This window comes from Ascidiella aspersa, chromosome 1 (assembly GCF_963924565.1).
Source record: "Ascidiella aspersa chromosome 1, kaAscAspe10.2, whole genome shotgun sequence".
NCBI lineage: Eukaryota > Metazoa > Chordata > Ascidiacea > Phlebobranchia > Ascidiidae > Ascidiella > Ascidiella aspersa.
Window position 1 is genome coordinate 23,121,974 of NC_139447.1, and position 17,482 is coordinate 23,139,455.

Here is a 17,482-nt window from a genome sequence, read left to right on the forward strand (position 1 = left end):
TTTTTGTTCTGGCCCCGGCCAGTATGCATATGCAATTTCTTGACAAGTCACCTAGTTAAGGTAAGCCTTTGGCTTTATAAACTGTTGTGATGTCGCTCACACAATATTGTGACATTTAAAGAGAATTCAATATTGTGATTTATATCTGTTATTAATCGCAATCTCGCATCAATGATACTATATGATGTAGGCCTACCCAAGTTGTTCTAAGTGATAACCTAGCAACTTCTAGGTCTTTTAACTTGTTATGAAGTTTTTTAGTGTTTTTTTGCAGCCGTCGCGATTTTTTTTAAATTATTCATCGCTCATAAACTAGAAACCTCATATTCGGCAACCGCTTGGAACGAGTTTCCCGGATTTGAGCAAAACGAATTTGGTCTTCTGTACCGTACATTTTATTCTTCTGTACCGTACATTATATTCTGTCTTTGGTTTATCCTGTACGTTCTTTTGAACAAAATATGTATCTGGCTGTATGCAATGTGACTGGAAATTCATCAAATATTTATTTCTCAGAAACTCCGAAGAATTGAAAAATAACAAGGAGCATATTTACAGAAAAGGAACAAAGGCGAACCATATAAAAAACGTGTTTTGGTAACAAACTTCGACATGTTGTAAATGAAATGCGCCAAGTGATCGTAACAAACTTGTAAACGTCGATTGCACTTTATCGAGTGCTACTCTACCCAACTAAATCTAATGAAGACGCGCTACCACTAGACAGCGCCCCAGGGCACTACAGTGAACAAGTAACAGGTCATAAGGGGCGCCACCCTATGCGAAATGATAGAAAGGATTGTTTCGACATCTTAAAATGAAGGTAAACGAGCTTTAACACGCAGCTCTTAAGGTAAACAAACGATCACACAGGCATGATTAGTTCATGCATACGTGTGCACGTGAATATAAACAGGAAAAATAGACAAATTACACACAATAAACGGTCTGCGACGCTGCTGCGCATGATAATGGTGAAACGAGCTGAGCGATCACAGAATTATATCATCACCAAAATGAGCAAGCACAAAAATATAAATAACAAGTGAAAACTTATTATTAAAGGTCGCAGACGTGTACGTCCCGCCAAGTGAAGAACATGCCGACAGCTTTAAGGCCTATAGGTTACACAGTGTGTCGCAAGAAATCGCCTACTACAGGACCAACCATCTAAAGCAACACCACACTACGTCCCGATCCTACACTACACGACGATTGTGTTAATTGTTAGAGCATATTACCGAGCACCCAGAGATGTCGGCATGTATGTGGGTTATACCACCAACGAAAAATAACATTTTGAGTACGTGCAAAACAAAGCTCTGTAGTTCGTCATTGTGCAAGATATAAAGTAAAATAAAATACACTACCAAAAGAAAGCATTTCCAATGCAAATACAGACCACGAAACTTAATTAACTGCTATGAAATGTCATACCGTAATTCTAAAGTAATTGGTAATATCATACAACCAAACCATATAACCCATTAAGACCTACAAGCTATATAAGAATTGCTTGAAATTTACGCCAAAATCGTTCACAATGTTTAAACGACGTTGGACTTGAATATAAAAGTTTGACTGAATTAGGCACGTGCGATAAACTAACTACAAAAAAAAAACTTTGCTAACGAGATTTGTTAGTATCTACTGTGGTTAGTACGCTCGAACAGGATATGAAGCCGGACGCAAAACTAAAGCAACTGTACAAGGGCGGGTTGAGTTGTGTAAAATGCAACGTTCTGGTTACACGTTCCAACGGCTGGTTGGTAATAATTGTTGTTTAAAACTTAGATCTAAATTGTATTTTGTTAAATTAAAGTAGAGTTGAAAACAACAAGCTTAATCTAAAATGTCGTACATTCGGGAGTAGGGGACATATTGGTGACCGAACCTTGGAATAAACAATGAATATAATGGGTTATTCGATTCGGGTGGGGAAAAAATCAACATAGTATATTTAAGAAACAATGTTGTATCGTGTAAAATTACTTTCTAACAAAAACATAAATCGACTATATTTTGTTCGAGGCGATTTTTTGGTTGTAATTTCACAGTGGTGGTTCATATGTTAAAAGTGGCGTTTAATTTGGTAAGTTGTGATCACGCATTTGTTAGAATATTCAAAATATGTTTTGTGTATGACGATCCACCAGCAAAAATACATTTTAAATACACAAAGGTGCACTAAGCGATACCACCACCATTGTCACAATACGAAAATGCCGAATTTTATGACCAAATATTCAAGAGTAAAGCGGGATTTTAACAAGGAGAATGCGAAGCGTTAAAGGTTCTCACAAAGCAATATTATGTGTCGCGAGAGGGCGTAAGCGAGTTTGTACATTGGACGAAGTGGAACGCTTAAAAGTTTTTTTCCCTGGGGTTCTGGGTCCGCCATCCATATACCATTCATCTATGGATAAGTCAGTCCCGCTATGAGCTGACCCTGTTGACAAAATCGTTTTTGGAATTTAATGTAATACCATTTGTTTTTGCGTAACAAAAACAAAAATAAATAATGTAAGAATAACCGGTGATTTTATTTCAACTTCAGTCGGGTTAAAAATTTATAATGTTATTACCTAGAGAAAAGTTTGGTTTTGCTAACTTACCGAAGCAAAATGACCTGGAAGACCAGCGGGAATAGCTGCGGCTATCCCTGCATGAGATGAAGCGGTCTGGTTGAAAAGATGCTGAGCAAAGGCCTGATCTGCAGCGATTAACTCGCCCGACCCGGCACCACCAAGTGTCCTGGCGCCAGGTGACGGTGAAGGGTGATATGTTGCAAGACCGGGGGCAGCTCCTGGCGCGTAGCTGTTTAAAACTGTCAACGCAACATGAATACGTAATCAGTTGAGTGGTATATATTGGGACATGCTTTCGGTTGTGCAGGATTTATATACTGTAATTAATTATACATAACTTTCACTGATACTCCTCATTCTATTCGTAAACAGCTAATCATGAACAACATGTCAAACATGTTATCTATGTGTACTAGGTTCCAACAAGCCATGCACATAATCAAAATTAAGGTTGCGATGGTATAGCGATTGCAACAAGCTTCATAAATAGAGAATTGTTGCAATACAACAGTTTCAACGAACTTTTACCTTAAATATCTTCAATATTAACACCGCCACCATTGGTTTTAAACTATTGAAGCAAAAAAGCACTGCGCGCCTAACACCAATAAATACGAAAAGCGAAAGAGGAGAAAAGTTTAACAAAAACATGTATCGAACCTGATGCAACAAAATCTCTTTTCAAATCAGCGGCTGAGACTGCTGCAACTTGCTGTAACCCGGCGGCCTGATTGGCTGTAGCCAGGCCCTCCAAGCGAGCCCCGGGTGCAATTGCAGTCATACCAGCCCTGGTCAAACCTGCCATTGCGGCGGCCGATACGGCTTCTTGGGGGTAAGCCAGGGACTGGGTGCCTGGGGCGGGCGAAGGGGCTAGCGCGATGTTGGGGTGATAGAAAGCTGTTGTGCCGGCTGCTGCTGCTGCTTGGGGGTCAATAAAGCCTACAAATCGACGACCATTTGTAAGTACTTGGATATTGTGTTGGAAAACGAAAATTATCCCATGTCTTTTGTTTTAAACCTTAGTGAAGGTTACAACAAAAGTACGACTACTATAAGGAGAAGTTCATGTTTTTTACGTTATGCTGTAGGCTGTTGCAATACGTCATAATTTTTTTTATCCTGATGTTCGTACGTCTTATCGGACGTTTTACAAGCGGTAACTTGCGGACGTTCGCTTCATTGCGAATTGAGGTTAATCCGAAAATTCCCACTTATCGAAACCCGTTCGAGGCGATTAGAGCTGCTTCTAAACGTGTAAATAAATTGACTTTGGACACGTACGACCCTTTTATCGGCAACAGCAATCGGCTCTGACAAATCCCCCAGTCAATTGCCGACTTGGTTTTAATTAATTATTTGAACATGTTAAATTGTGTTATGCACATAATAATACAATGCATATATATTGACAGAACATAGGCACCATTCAACTCTAGTAACTTACCATTTAGTTTATTTATTTTTTGAATTATGCTGGTAATTTAAACCGGAAAACACTTTAAAGAATGTGGAACAATTACTTTTTAGGAATTGTTTGAATATATTTATCTTGCAAATCTAAAATCTATAAGCACCTAAGCAGAGCTGTGTTACTTTCTACCGGCGGGTTAGTCGACATTGTAGCGAAATAGAGAGCAGCATACGCCTAAACACCACTACTAAATGAACTTCTATGCTATTATGTAGCACAAAATATATGCCAAGGATACTTACTAAATGCTCCGGGGTAAGTGGTGTACGCTGATGGATAGGCCGCATATGCTGTAGCCGGTCTTCCATAGGTTAAACCAGGAATACCTTTTTTATAAAGTAAGTTTTAGCAACTGACGTAAAATTGTAGCAAATGATTTAAGTGGGTGACTGTGTTTACATTTATTTTAGCGTTAACAATACTTAAATATAAAATGGCAATAATATATTGGTTAATTTTTAACCCTAATTTCGCTTCAAAATGCATTCGTGTGTCGAAAAAAGACGGATTCGAAAAATAATTATCAAACCTAATTACTGACGCAAAGGAGAAGCGTTGTCTTGCATACTACTGTTAATATTAGTTTTGGAGAGAACGACCAAATTTAATCACTTACACTCACTGTTGTCTATTTGATAAAGCCACGCATTTCAAATATTTAAACGCAATATAATCAAAAGTGAGAATCGCGTTGTATTGTAATACCTAGGACATATGCGGATGACTGGTCTATGTGTGGATAGCCGCGGTTTCTGACCGATCCTCTTGCCAAAGTTGGAAGCATCACCTCCTTAGGTTGGGCTTTTTTGCATTCGACCTACAAAGTGAAACAGACGAGTGTTTATGCTGTCGTAGGTCGCCATATAACATTAGGTGGTAAAACATATGTACGGGCTAAAGATTCCACGGGTTGCAATGTATTACTAACGTAGTTAATTTGTTAATATATTGCAGCAAGATTCTAGAAGTTGTGTAAATAAATGGCTTTGTACCATTTTGTTGTTGATCTCGTGAAAATGAATTTCGCACACTTTCTCCACCGGGTCTTCATTGTCAAATGTCACGAACCCGAAGCCTGCAACAAATAGATAAGGTGAAATAGGTTCGTTGCCGCTATAAGCACCCATACGCTTGCTTAACATTTACTTTATTTCAAAAATTAGGGAAACGTGTAAAAACGATCTCAAGATGTAGGCTTGCTTAATCTTGTTAGCATTACACATCTCACCCAACGAAGTACGTTGGTACACCTTTCGTATTGACAACAATATATGCAAAAATAATCAGAAGGTTACGCAAAAGGTGATGACGACCTGCAATATTGAATAACCGTTTGTTTCTCTTCTCTTATACAAGAAGGAAGGGAACACAGCCAGTGTGTAATGAGCCAATTATGCGCAAAGAACTCGTCGGAAAATTAAAGAAAGCGACTTATCGTTTGCGCAGCAGTAAAACGTTCGGGTCTAAGCGGGAAATGCGCGTCTCGCAAAAGTTATTTGATGTTACTTGCTGGCCAATGAATTGTTGGTTCGCAGTGACGTACAATGCTGGATTCCTGGTGCTCTTCTGACGTGTCGGAACACAAAGCAAACACCCAGAGCGTGTAGAACAAACGACAGTCGACGGGGCGCCACTCCACATAAAAGTAGCGCAAATTGTAATTGATTTGTGCAATTTTCGCAGTCCGAAATTATTCTGTTAAACTGCTAAGATCACGAGTAATGCGGTTCTGTCAACGTAACTACCTAACCGGCAAAATAAATTAGCGTATGGCCTGGCGAGATCCTTTTTTACCGAAATTCTTCTTCTTATTTCTATGAGTATTTCGTTTTGAGGCGTGTAGCTTAAAATCACAGGTCAATTAAGCTCATTGCGCGACACGGGCGACTTTAAAACGTTAGAAACCAACGACAAATCTATCTTAAGAGAGAGCGAGAACAAACAAAATAACAAAAGATTGGCCAAAGCAAGAGAACCCGGTCGGCTCGCACAAACACAAGCCGGCAGACAAACGGACTGAAACTTGATAGATCGAGGTGCGATCGCAGTTTGGGGCTAAAAGCGAATACAGGTCCGCCTTAGATCAACATTCCCACTACCGTTGGCATTGTTGCGCGCCGGGAAGGCCGTATAGCTTAAGTCACTTCCCACAAACCCGGATAAAAACCCGGAAACTGTCCAGGATTTGAACCTACAAGGCGGACATGCGTGTGGAAATAAAATCTCAGGACCGACTATATATTATCCGGTCTCTAGATCACTCTTTGATTTGGTGTTAAGCGGACGCCAATATTTTCACAAGCAAAGACACAGGAAGGAAAACTTTAGAAGATAAATGGCCTACTTTTCAATACATGTACGTCACGAAAAATCCATAAACAGCACTAAGCGACGTTTAATTAACGGGAGTGGAGTTAAGTTGATAACTTATTTAACATTTTCGCGAATAAAAAAATGATTTATGTATTGATACAACCAAGTTGGGCAGATCTATATTGATTCCTGCTTTAAAATACTGTATACGTGTTACCAATTGTATTGCGTAAACAGACTTTTGACTTAACAGGAACATTGTTTAAACTACCTATATATAATAATAAAAAGAAACTAAGGGGGACATCAACTGGAACGTGTTTCGCGCAAATCCATTGTGGACAAGTTGCGGGACGATGTTCGGGGTGGTCGAGTGTTCAGCACTCAACGTGCAGCTGTAAGTCAAGCAGCGCCTCACTCACATCGCCGCTACTCGTTAAACACAGTTGCGAGTACTCGGCTGGAAACCGTTCGCCACAAGGACCGGACGAACAAAGCGGACGACAGTTAAAACCGGCGCGCTGGAAAAGTGTTCGAGAGCCCTTTGCTTGAAGTACGTTACAAGCAATCAGACCAAAACTGAGGTACTCCTGGCTCCCTGAATCCCACAGTGTAGCGCTTGTAGAAAATGTACGCGTTTCGGATAGCGCAACGAAATGAATTTCAGGCTTTTGAGCAGCAGTTGCCAGGAGCGACCAGTTTTGAAAAACAAACTCCTGAATAATTTCGAAAACGTGAGCGTGCTGAATATTGTTGTTTTAGTGCCATTATATGCTTGCCGCCCGTTTACAGTGGCTCGATTAGTTGGCCTCTGTGGAGGATTGTCGTTGCGCGGTCTTTTGTAAAAAACGGCGACGGAAAACCGGAGCGCGCACGCAAAGGTAAGCTCAACCATTGTCTGGCCACAAAGCTCCTTCAATTATTAGTGGTCTTGTTCGGACAAGCCTCCCACCGTTTGCTTTCATATTTTACCCCTTTTCCGATACAAAGCATTTGTTGCTCAGATACAACAAAGGTATGTCACAGGTGTTCGACGCAATACCGCTATAGTGCCATGGTAAATAATTTGCTGCCACGTAGCCTTCAAAAAGGCAATTAATCAATTTGTGCTAAGCTCATGTCGTAAAATCGCAAATAGAGACTTTCGTTGCGCACGGCGAACGACGCACGTGCAACAACTTATTTTTTCTAACTTGGTTGGAGCACAATGGTAGGTATAGAAGATTGAGACTTGAAACGTTCAGTGTTGATATAGGTGCTTAATTACTGGTTTCTTCGCCGGAAAACTTTATAATTGGCTTGGAATTCACCAACATGGTAATATAAAGAAAAAGCATTTGTAATAATTTTAATCGTTGGGTGCGATTTAGGAATAACTAAGACACTTTCTAAAGACAACTTTGATTTGGTATTTTTCCAGAATTTATTATGTCCCAAAGGACATCGCCAGTTTGATATGTCACATCATTCCACACAACACAAACATATTATTATCAAGACTATATATTATGCTATGGCTTCTAACGCTATAAATTACCAAGCCAGCTAGGTTACACGACAAACAAACCAGTTCTAAGTTTGTCAAAGGCGAATAATCACTGTGTTTATTCTATATTGCCATTAACGCTAAGTGAACAAACAAAAACAGATTACCTCTAAATATGAAATACGATTCAATTAATATAGAACTTCTACGCACGGCTGATACGAGAACAAACACTAATTAAATCTTACAAATACCTATATTTACGACTAAATGCATTACAAAACAGAAACTTAAAAACAGGAGTAGACGTTGGACTACAACAATTTGATATCCGATAAACAAAACTTTGTAAACAAAGTTTAACTGTTTACCATTATGTATCAAGTGCTGTCCATCGAAGTGGCAATTAATTTTCACGTAGGAATGTTTGGGTTTCGTTATATATTTGAGGTATACATGGCAAAGCGTTTATTTGGCGCTGTTTGAGTCTAATCACAACTCGCTGAGCAAACACAAAAGCTGCTACGTGATATTTTGTGGGAAGCTATGTGGAAATAGCCGCGCTACCAACTCTCACTAGAAGATCGACTCAAAACGTGTAAGAACAAACAAAACTCAGTTTATGTCTAGAGCTACGTCCAACTACTGTGTCCTCACTTACGTGCGTACCTTCCAGGCGAGTCGTAAAGAGGCCGAGTTAAGCATCTCTTTATTTATGCCTATACAGACACTTTGTGAAATATTGGCTATTTTTTGTTTGGTCTTTATGTATAGAAATCTATCCAATTTTTATATAGACGCTGTACGTTTAACAAAACAATCTGAGTGGGAAAGTTAAAACCCATTTGGTTGAACTTACCTCTGTGTCTGTTTGTCTGCTTATCGAACATGAGCATCGCGTCTTCGACCTGAACATAATGAGGGGTTTTATTGGCTTGACGAATTTTAGGAGCTTCATTTCAGGGCATAACTTGGCGTTTAAATAAACAACAAGTGTCGCACTCAAAACAACCCTTGGCACATTCAAGACATTCATGCATGTAACGTCCAGTGGTGGTCACGTTGCAAAGCACGTGTGTTAAGCGAGGTGTAACAGAGCACGTGATCACCAAAACAAGATTTACGCGAGATCCAGTGACAAGTGATTTGCGCAACTCGACACGCAAAGGTTAGCCCAAGGCGCTGCATTTTGCAATAGGACTGTAAACGAGCCTAAACGACGAAACAACACGGTGATCCCTTGTTTCATTTCTTACGTTTTATAGAATTTAACTGTAACAAGCCTTTGTTCTATTTCAAATTTTTTATTGTCTTTAGCAAAAAAAAAGGAAAAATGCTTCAGTTCTATCTTAGAAAGTTTGGTGTGCCGATTGACATGGTTAAACTTTGTGTACGCGCTTCAAAGCCCCTTACAAGGCCTTGTTTTGATTTACAATTGCGGTTATGTTGCAATTTAAACTTACGTCAAGCTGAACACTCATAGTTCGAAATAATTTTTTTTTTGTTTTTTTAATCTAAGTGAAAAAAAACGGCCACAGGATTTAGATTTAAATTCACTTTGGATCCGAATATAATTCATTCAGGAGGCTGGTACAGGTATAGAGAAAGCTTGAATAGCCCCATACAACGCAATTCGAATAATACGGTTTCTGATTAAATTATTTACGAACCGATTAATGGCCAACAAAGGCGCGTGTTGCCTTAGCACAAAATTCCCATTGTTACTTCGCGTTTGTTCTTCTAATAATATGCTCGGGCAAGCGCACTGCTCTTTGGAAACCGCCTTAACGACCCTCTATTATGATGTGTTATTTCATCTGGTCGTATATGGTGCCTGTAAAGCACATAACAACCGATATAATTTAATTACAACAAACTTGCAGTTTCTACAAGATCTTAATTTGAGAAAAACGTGTCGCAATCATTAAACGAAATAAAATAAGTGTTTCCCAATAGTACTGAAAGCATTTACCAAAAGCGTACTATTCGCTCCAATAAGGTAAAAAAAAATTTAACATTAATACAATATAACTACACATAAGATAAATAGTTAAAATAAAGGTCTGTTTGGCTTTTGGAAACCCGATTTGCGGTTAATAAACGTTTTAATATATTTACTTGCCTAAAGATAAACATTTAAAGATTGTTAACGAGGTTTATGCAAATGGGCAGCGGAAACCATTTCTGAGCATTATACGCTCGCAAGCATGGCAAGCATGTGTTTCATGGCATTTATATAAAAATCGTATTAAGCAGCGGTTACCTAAAAGTTGTCCGTAAATGGTTTTACGGGTTCCGCGAATGAAATGTTTGTAGAACTAAATCTAAACCCAAAACAAGAAATGGATTGAAGGGAAGCAAGTTAACCAATCCATATAAACTTCTCTATATTAGTTACTTTTATGGTATTTCTTGTGATGTGACGGTTTTCCTTGGGACGTCGTTTCGATTAAAAAAAATGTTGAGTGTCCTTCCACGTAAATTTGTTTAAGTTAGGGACCCAGTGCTATAGAGTATAAAAGACAAGAAGATAGTTTAAAAAGTGATCGACCTTGCCGTAAGTTCCAAAATACATCTTGAGATCTTCGACCACAGTGTTGGCCGACAAGCCACCGACGAAAATCTTCTTTGTTCGAGTTACCATCTAAAACAAAAGAGGTTTTGTGCAATATCCATAACGAATTGTATTCAAGGATTACTAATTACATCGTACACTTGGCGTAACAATAATGATGAAGCGTATAATCGATTTTTGGCGACTGTCTTTAGTATAATTCAAAACTTTTCAAAACGTGACACGCGCCTGAGTTGGATTGTCCACAGAATGTGCCAATAGTATACGAAAGTGCTGTGATTGCCAGCTTCCCTTCAGTACTTTGTACAATTTAGTTTCTTGCTGTGACCCTGCGCTCATTGGCTTATGTAAGCCTACATGTGGCCAAACGGATGATCACGAGTATATTAGTAGGAGCGACCCATTTAATAGCTCTCTAATTAATATGCTCGCTTTACGAATAAGCGCCACCGGACGCCCGGCGGCCATCCCGCCCTTACACCGTAGTTATCGGACAGAACGCCATCTGATTAAGGAACATGAAAGTATGTTCCTACTATGTTGTAAGACTTATTGCTTACAACAACTTTAAAACTTAAATTTTGCGTGATTTTTATAGCATTTCACGCGCAATGTATTGCACCTAATTTAACGCGCATCACGCAACATATCGACTTTGTGAGGTCAGAGACGGATATTGCGACGACTTCTTGCGGTTACAACTAATCGCATTTCCGCATAAATGTATTGTGAGTCGTCCATGTCACCTGATCCGCCCTACTTTGGTTGCAACGCTTCAAAAGGGAGAGCGTCTTGTCTTACAACATGTCTTCACAATTTGGAACGACTAAGGGGCCAGGTAATTGGGGTCTACCTCTATTCGATTGTTTTCGAGTTAAAGGATATCCAGATTCTCATCGGAATGCTCAATATCAAACGGGTAGAAAAGTACTCCATTACTTACTTGCCATCAACGGAATAGAAAAGCAATTAATTTAAAAGTGATACCGATACGTCAAGTACACCACTTTTCACTCTGATGTATACTACAAACCGCGTTTACGACAAACAATTTAAGGTCCACAACAAATTAAACTAAAAGGGTGTTGTACTCCTCTTACAGTTATAGAAGATTTTCAAAGATATAATTGGATTTTCCTTGTTCATTATCGAACAAATCTTGTATGCACTTACCGTTGCACTTTCGTGTTGCTTCGCTTTTACACAAAAACGGTGATTCCACGGCAAGGCAAATCTACACCAAGTGAAACTAACGCCAAGAATGCACCACCCAAACAAAGCTACACAATAAACTACAGTGATCTTATCACTACATAAAGAAGGGGCTGAACCTATATAAAAAGACAAGTATGAAGTTTACAACACCGTGATTTTATTATACTTTCCGTACCATAAGAATATAACGTTTATTAAATACATTCTGATCCCATGACAAAATTATTTAAACTCTGGTTTAATTCCCGTTTATTCACCATCCTGCTGATCTGAATTTCTTTACTATTTGAACCGTAGAGTCCGATTCGAATGCTATTTGTCGTAGCTGTAGGGCGTGGGGCGAGACACGTTATAAGGGCTTTTTCGCTTGCTCAAGCGTGTGAGGAACAATAACAGGTCTGCCATACACTGCGTGGTCGCTACCTCTCGATTCGCACCAGTAAAAGTTCGTAACCGTGCGAGCCCCGAAATTTTATTTATAGGCATTAGTTAAAGCGCATGAACATGAGGCCTGCTTAAATTCGAATAGTAGTATAAGCTGTACCAAACTACAGGTTATAACTAAACTATTTAAAATACTGCACGTTAAGCTTTCTTGTACACAAATGCATGTCATACACGCTCACACCTATATACTAACTTACTTACGTACTTACTTACTTACGCTGTCGGAATGCGATATTGTTCGACTGACAAGTTAAAAATAACATTCAGCGACGCCATAGTTACCAATGGCGTGCTACCCAAAATCATGAATAACCGCGAACTTTCTGACGGCGCTTTGTTGTCGCTGTGACATGCGGGTCTCCTCAACTTTGCTCAACAAAGCATAGCTGAAGATGTGTCTAAATTAATCTTTTTTTAATAAGGGTTTACTGTTAATATCATTTCACTTTTTGTCTGCAACTATTTGTTTTCGGTTTGATCAACTTGGGAAAACTAAAACTAAAATACTTTGGTCTGTCTCGAGGAGACGGCACAATAAATTTGAACTACACCTTAACTTAAACTTTCTTTTAATAAATTGCTTTATACATTTTAAATTTGTCAGCAAGGAAATGTCGAGGCCGAGGGTTGCCCCAGTTGAAGTGTGACACCTAACCCTCGCCTCGCCCTCGAAACCTTTTCACTTAAACCCATGCGTCACCAGACCAACATCCTGCGACGTTTTTTCCTGACTAACTGTGGAGCGCCCTCGCTGCACGTACCGCCAGTCGCGAAACTGAAGTCGCAGAGATTCCCTTTTTTAAGCAGGGTCCCGCTGGTGAATAAGCGATAATGACCCGCGCAAAGCGTCGCCCGTCCGACTTTCACCAGCCACTTTCGCCAGTCTCAATCCTACACAAGATCGCGTAACATCCCTACGTGGTCATTATCGCTTAAATAATGGCTATGACCGGATTCAATGCACAAAGGCTATACTGCCTCGTGGGTGCGTCCGTACGACTACTTCCACCTGAGAAACCTTTGATCGTCGGAAATGTCAGGCTTAGTTGGCACGTTGAGAAAGAAGAGCGTGATTAATCTACTTCGATATTTGCTACTGTCTACATGAACGTTTAAAGTGTTTTCATGAGTAACTAGCTTTTAATTTCGGATTTTTTGTCAACCCTTAACTGCGGTTTAAATAACTGTCAACGCATGTTATGATTCGTTTTATATGGCACGCCATTCTTGCGTTCACAAAGTTCAAGACTTGAGGCTTCATTCATCGATGCTACGGTTTATACAAACCGGCACTGAAATAGAAAAGGCATTTCCTACTATTTGCATATGTTTGTCTATGGAGGTTTTCGCCATCTAAACTGACCAACGACTAGCATATATAAGAAAGTTACATTTGAATAAACTCTTACTTGGAATATATTTTGATATATTACACAAAAGTGTTAAAAAGATCAACCGTCTTTGCGGTTTGACTGGCCTATGTGAAATTTGTCGACATGAATTCTAAAAATTGCATTCCCGATTTTTAAAGCACATTTAGAATATTTCTTTAAACAACAAACTGTTCAATAATGGCATTAGCGATATTTATTTCATCAAAAAATAAATTCCAGTAGATTGGTTTGCGTTGGCACGCTATAATCACCGCTAGTCCGCTATATAATGCCACGGTTGGTTGCGCTGCAATAAATAAACCCCGTAGATTTTAAATGAAGTGCCCCACGTCATCTACGCCGATTCAACGATGATATCGGATCGAGTATTGTTCGTTGTTGTTATGTAGGTTCTGAATTCACGTGAAGACCACACAGTTAAATTAGCCATGAAGCAAAAATAACTGATAATAATTGAAGTGAACACATTGAATACCGTTACTGGAATCGTTCACACACAATACAAAGGATCTGCTGGCGCAATGTTTTTTTGTACTTTTATAAGCTTCCATAAGAAGAATTGCGATTATTTCGATTAGGTTTTGTTGCCTTGTTTAAGCAGATTTTACTATGATCGCTAACTTAGGTGTCGCAATGTATAATAAATAGCTATTAACTTTGTCGATGCTTTAGCTAACTCAGTATTTTACCTAACTTACAACAGCACACGTGAATTGATTATATTATAGTAATTATAATTTTTCGTACACATGGTTAGCAAAACTTTTAGTAGTCAAATGCTATATACATATATCTGACAGTCATCTGAAGGACGAAAGTATGCTGGCCTGGCCTATACTTGACTATTACACGACAATAATAACGACCCCTTCCATCCATGGCGCGCCTATTCAAACACAGCCCCATCACTCTCCTTATTTCTTTATTGCGAGAAATTCGTCCCATTTCGACAAAGGTGTGGGCCCTCGTGTGAGTAAAGCCAACGTTGGCGCACCATCATAAAGGATTTTCAGAGGATCTCTCCAGTGAAACTGGAAAAGTAAATAGAAGACAACGGGAATGAGGGACGACAAACGTATAAAGAACGTCGGTTAAAGAAATGCCGCACCCAACGAGCAAACTTTACAGAGCAGAGTTACCTTTTGTTGAAAATAGGCGCAAGTAACAAAGCAGGTGTAGAGAGCAAACTGGGAACTATGGCAGCACTTTAAACCAGTTGGTAGCAAACCGTCCATACTTTCCTTGCGGTCCAACGGTCGAACTTTGGCACAACAGTCTGCGTTTCTGCATAGGCTATGAAATTGGCTCGCAACCGAAATATGCCAATAGGCAACACCCAGTTTGTTGACATTTCTCCACCGCTCAAGCTCGGTTCAAATTAAGTACTTGAAAAGGACAATACTATCTCTAATACCAAATTTTTAGCCCAAAGGCGTCGTGTGTCTCATCGCACCATCAAAAATGAAACTTTTTACCACTTAAAACGACATAAAAGCATTTTTGTCGCTTTGCGTAAATCGAAAACACCTTTGTAATGTAGCTTTGGTATTAAAAGTAACACCTCTTAAACCTAAAACTTTAACAAACCAACAAACTGTGCAATGTTCAAAAGATTACTTCTATGTGACGTCACGTTCTGGCGTAACCTTGTGACGTCATCTCTGAAAAATAGTTTTATGATCCACCCAAACAAAATCCTAGATCCAACCTGGTGGTTCTTACCAACCGTACGTGCTTTACAAACAATATAATTTAATGACAAATTCTTACCTTAGTTTGAACTTTGCGGGGTATGGCCACTTTTGGATCGATCTAAATAATAAAAACCTAATTGTTTTTTCAACTATAGGCCTAACGATATAATCGGTGTTCACGAAAAAAGTTTGATAGCACACTTGAATATTTAGAAGATATATGTTTTACAATTAAACTATGTCTAAAATCCGTCTCTGGTTGATGATTAAGTTGTCACGTGAAGCAAACGAATTAAACCAATTTGCTAACAAGTAGGATAAGTGGGAGTTATAAACCATTAGTATTTTAACGCTTAATCTGGAGTTTGTAACCTAATTTAATAGTATGTAAAAATTATTTAAAAACTACCTCAAGCGTTATGCGAAACATCGAATCGATTAATATCTGCGACTAAAATTACTGGCGGCCATCGACCGTACAGAGAACCATTGTTGCAATTAATATCGAAAATAACAAAAAAACATAACCTCTTTCTGATCCAGTGTATGTTGTCCGTTGCTCAACACTTTATCCACGTCCTTGGCGTCTTCGTACGTCACAAACCCAAAACCTCTGTTGTATGGGGAATAAACAACACGCCTTCACGGCGATTATCAACGAATTGACTAACAGCAAACCCTTTCCATGCGCGGTTAAATAAAACAAACAAATGCAGGCCAATATTTTGAACAGCGTTTTTATGTTTAGTTATAGCTTCAAGTTCTCCAACACGATTTAAGAACCCTTAATCATATCACACACCGCTGGGTCAAATAGAGTTCAAATCATAAGCATGCAAAGCTTTTACAAATAGGACTGGCGTTTAAATTGGTAGCATTGGTCCTGTTGCGCCACCTAACCGTCAGTTTAAATGTGTATATATATATATATATATATATGTCCTCAAATGCACTAATCGCAAATATAATCGTTTTTTTGTCCACAATAAAAAATAATCACACAACCAAATGAGACATTTAGCTCTTATAAATTTATTGATTCAATTCTTAATATTTTTTTAAATTTCTATAACAAAATATTGTGTGGTATAGAGGTTAAGTAGAAGGCCTTCCACGCGGGTGACATCGTGCTTTTGAAACAACGTACATAATCATACTACAACATAAGGGACTTTACACGATAATTTTAGACTGCGAAATAGCTTTAGAAAAGTTATGAGGGTCGTTGAAACACGGATGTAGCTTTACAAGGACTGTTGTCGATGCCACGACGCGAGTTAAATACACACCTGGAACGCTTTGTTGCCGGATCGCGCATCACCATAGCGTCAGACACCTCTCCAAAGCGGCTGAAGTACTCCTTCAGCCCATCTGCGCAATACAAACACAAATCATATTCCCTGAACTCCAGTCCTTTTCCATATCGTACTGCCTCGTGATGTTGTTAAAATTATGGACTGCTTGCCGCCAACCTACTCTAAGCCGTATGAGATAGTTTTAAAAAAAACTTCTTTAAAAAAGAAGTACCTAAAACGACTGTTTTTATAAAAATAGTTGTTAATACTTATTTAAAAAAAATGCTGAATACATTGAATAAGTCCTTATAACAACAACCAACAACACAAAACAACTTGAAATGTATCTTTCTTACCAGCTGTGGTTTGCCAACTTAAGCCACCGACGAACATTTTGCTGAAACCAAAGTTACAATTATTACACAATTATAATATTAATGAAATTACAAACTTTGCTGTTTAATCAATAGGGTTTGTATTAGAGCCCTATAAAAAAAAATTACTAATTAAGTTGCAAGTATTTTTTACAACACTTGCTTTCATAAATTAAAGTATAGGCTAATTTCCTCCCTGAATGTTTATCACTTCCATAACAGTTTTGCTGATAGATTTTCTTTATCGTATTTTGTTGACACGCTTTTTTTCTTAAACGATTTTACCGAGCAATTGTCTACCGAAATACTTACCCGGGGTCGAGCGTATCCTCGGAACTCACTCCCACGGGCATCGTTTGTGCCTCAGTCGTCATCCTTTCAAAAGCGTACCGCGATTTTTTACACACAAGCAATTCTATCCTACAAACTTTTTTTTCCTATTTTCCTATACCGTATTTTTCCTATACTGTATGGGGCAAGATTTAAGGCCGTGTGTATTTCCATATGTTCAGTGGAAATCCATAAATTAAGTCAGCGGTGAATCTAACGAAATGGTCATAATAGAGCACTTGAAACTTGCGTTATAGGTGTCCTCAGAAACGTCTTACAATTTTATTTTTTAGTTTTAGT

The 17,482-nt window shown here is 38.8% G+C and overlaps 1 protein-coding gene across 1 annotated transcript; it reads right to left on the reverse strand.

Annotated features, from left to right (window-relative positions):
* Nucleotides 1–487: 487 nt before the first annotated feature.
* LOC146168338 (RNA-binding protein Musashi homolog 2-like) lies at nucleotides 488–17,226 on the reverse strand. The gene is made up of 13 exons (XM_083386254.1): nucleotides 17,165–17,226; nucleotides 16,835–16,875; nucleotides 16,473–16,554; nucleotides 15,712–15,796; nucleotides 15,260–15,301; nucleotides 10,410–10,502; nucleotides 8,718–8,766; nucleotides 5,052–5,134; nucleotides 4,765–4,876; nucleotides 4,302–4,385; nucleotides 3,249–3,527; nucleotides 2,616–2,827; nucleotides 488–2,449 (listed from the first exon to the last, which is right to left on the reverse strand). The coding sequence occupies exons 1-13, from the start codon at nucleotides 17,224–17,226 to the stop codon at nucleotides 2,417–2,419; spliced, it is 1,257 nt and encodes a 418-aa protein (XP_083242380.1). The 3' UTR covers nucleotides 488–2,416.
* Between the last annotated feature and the right edge of the window lie 256 nt (nucleotides 17,227–17,482).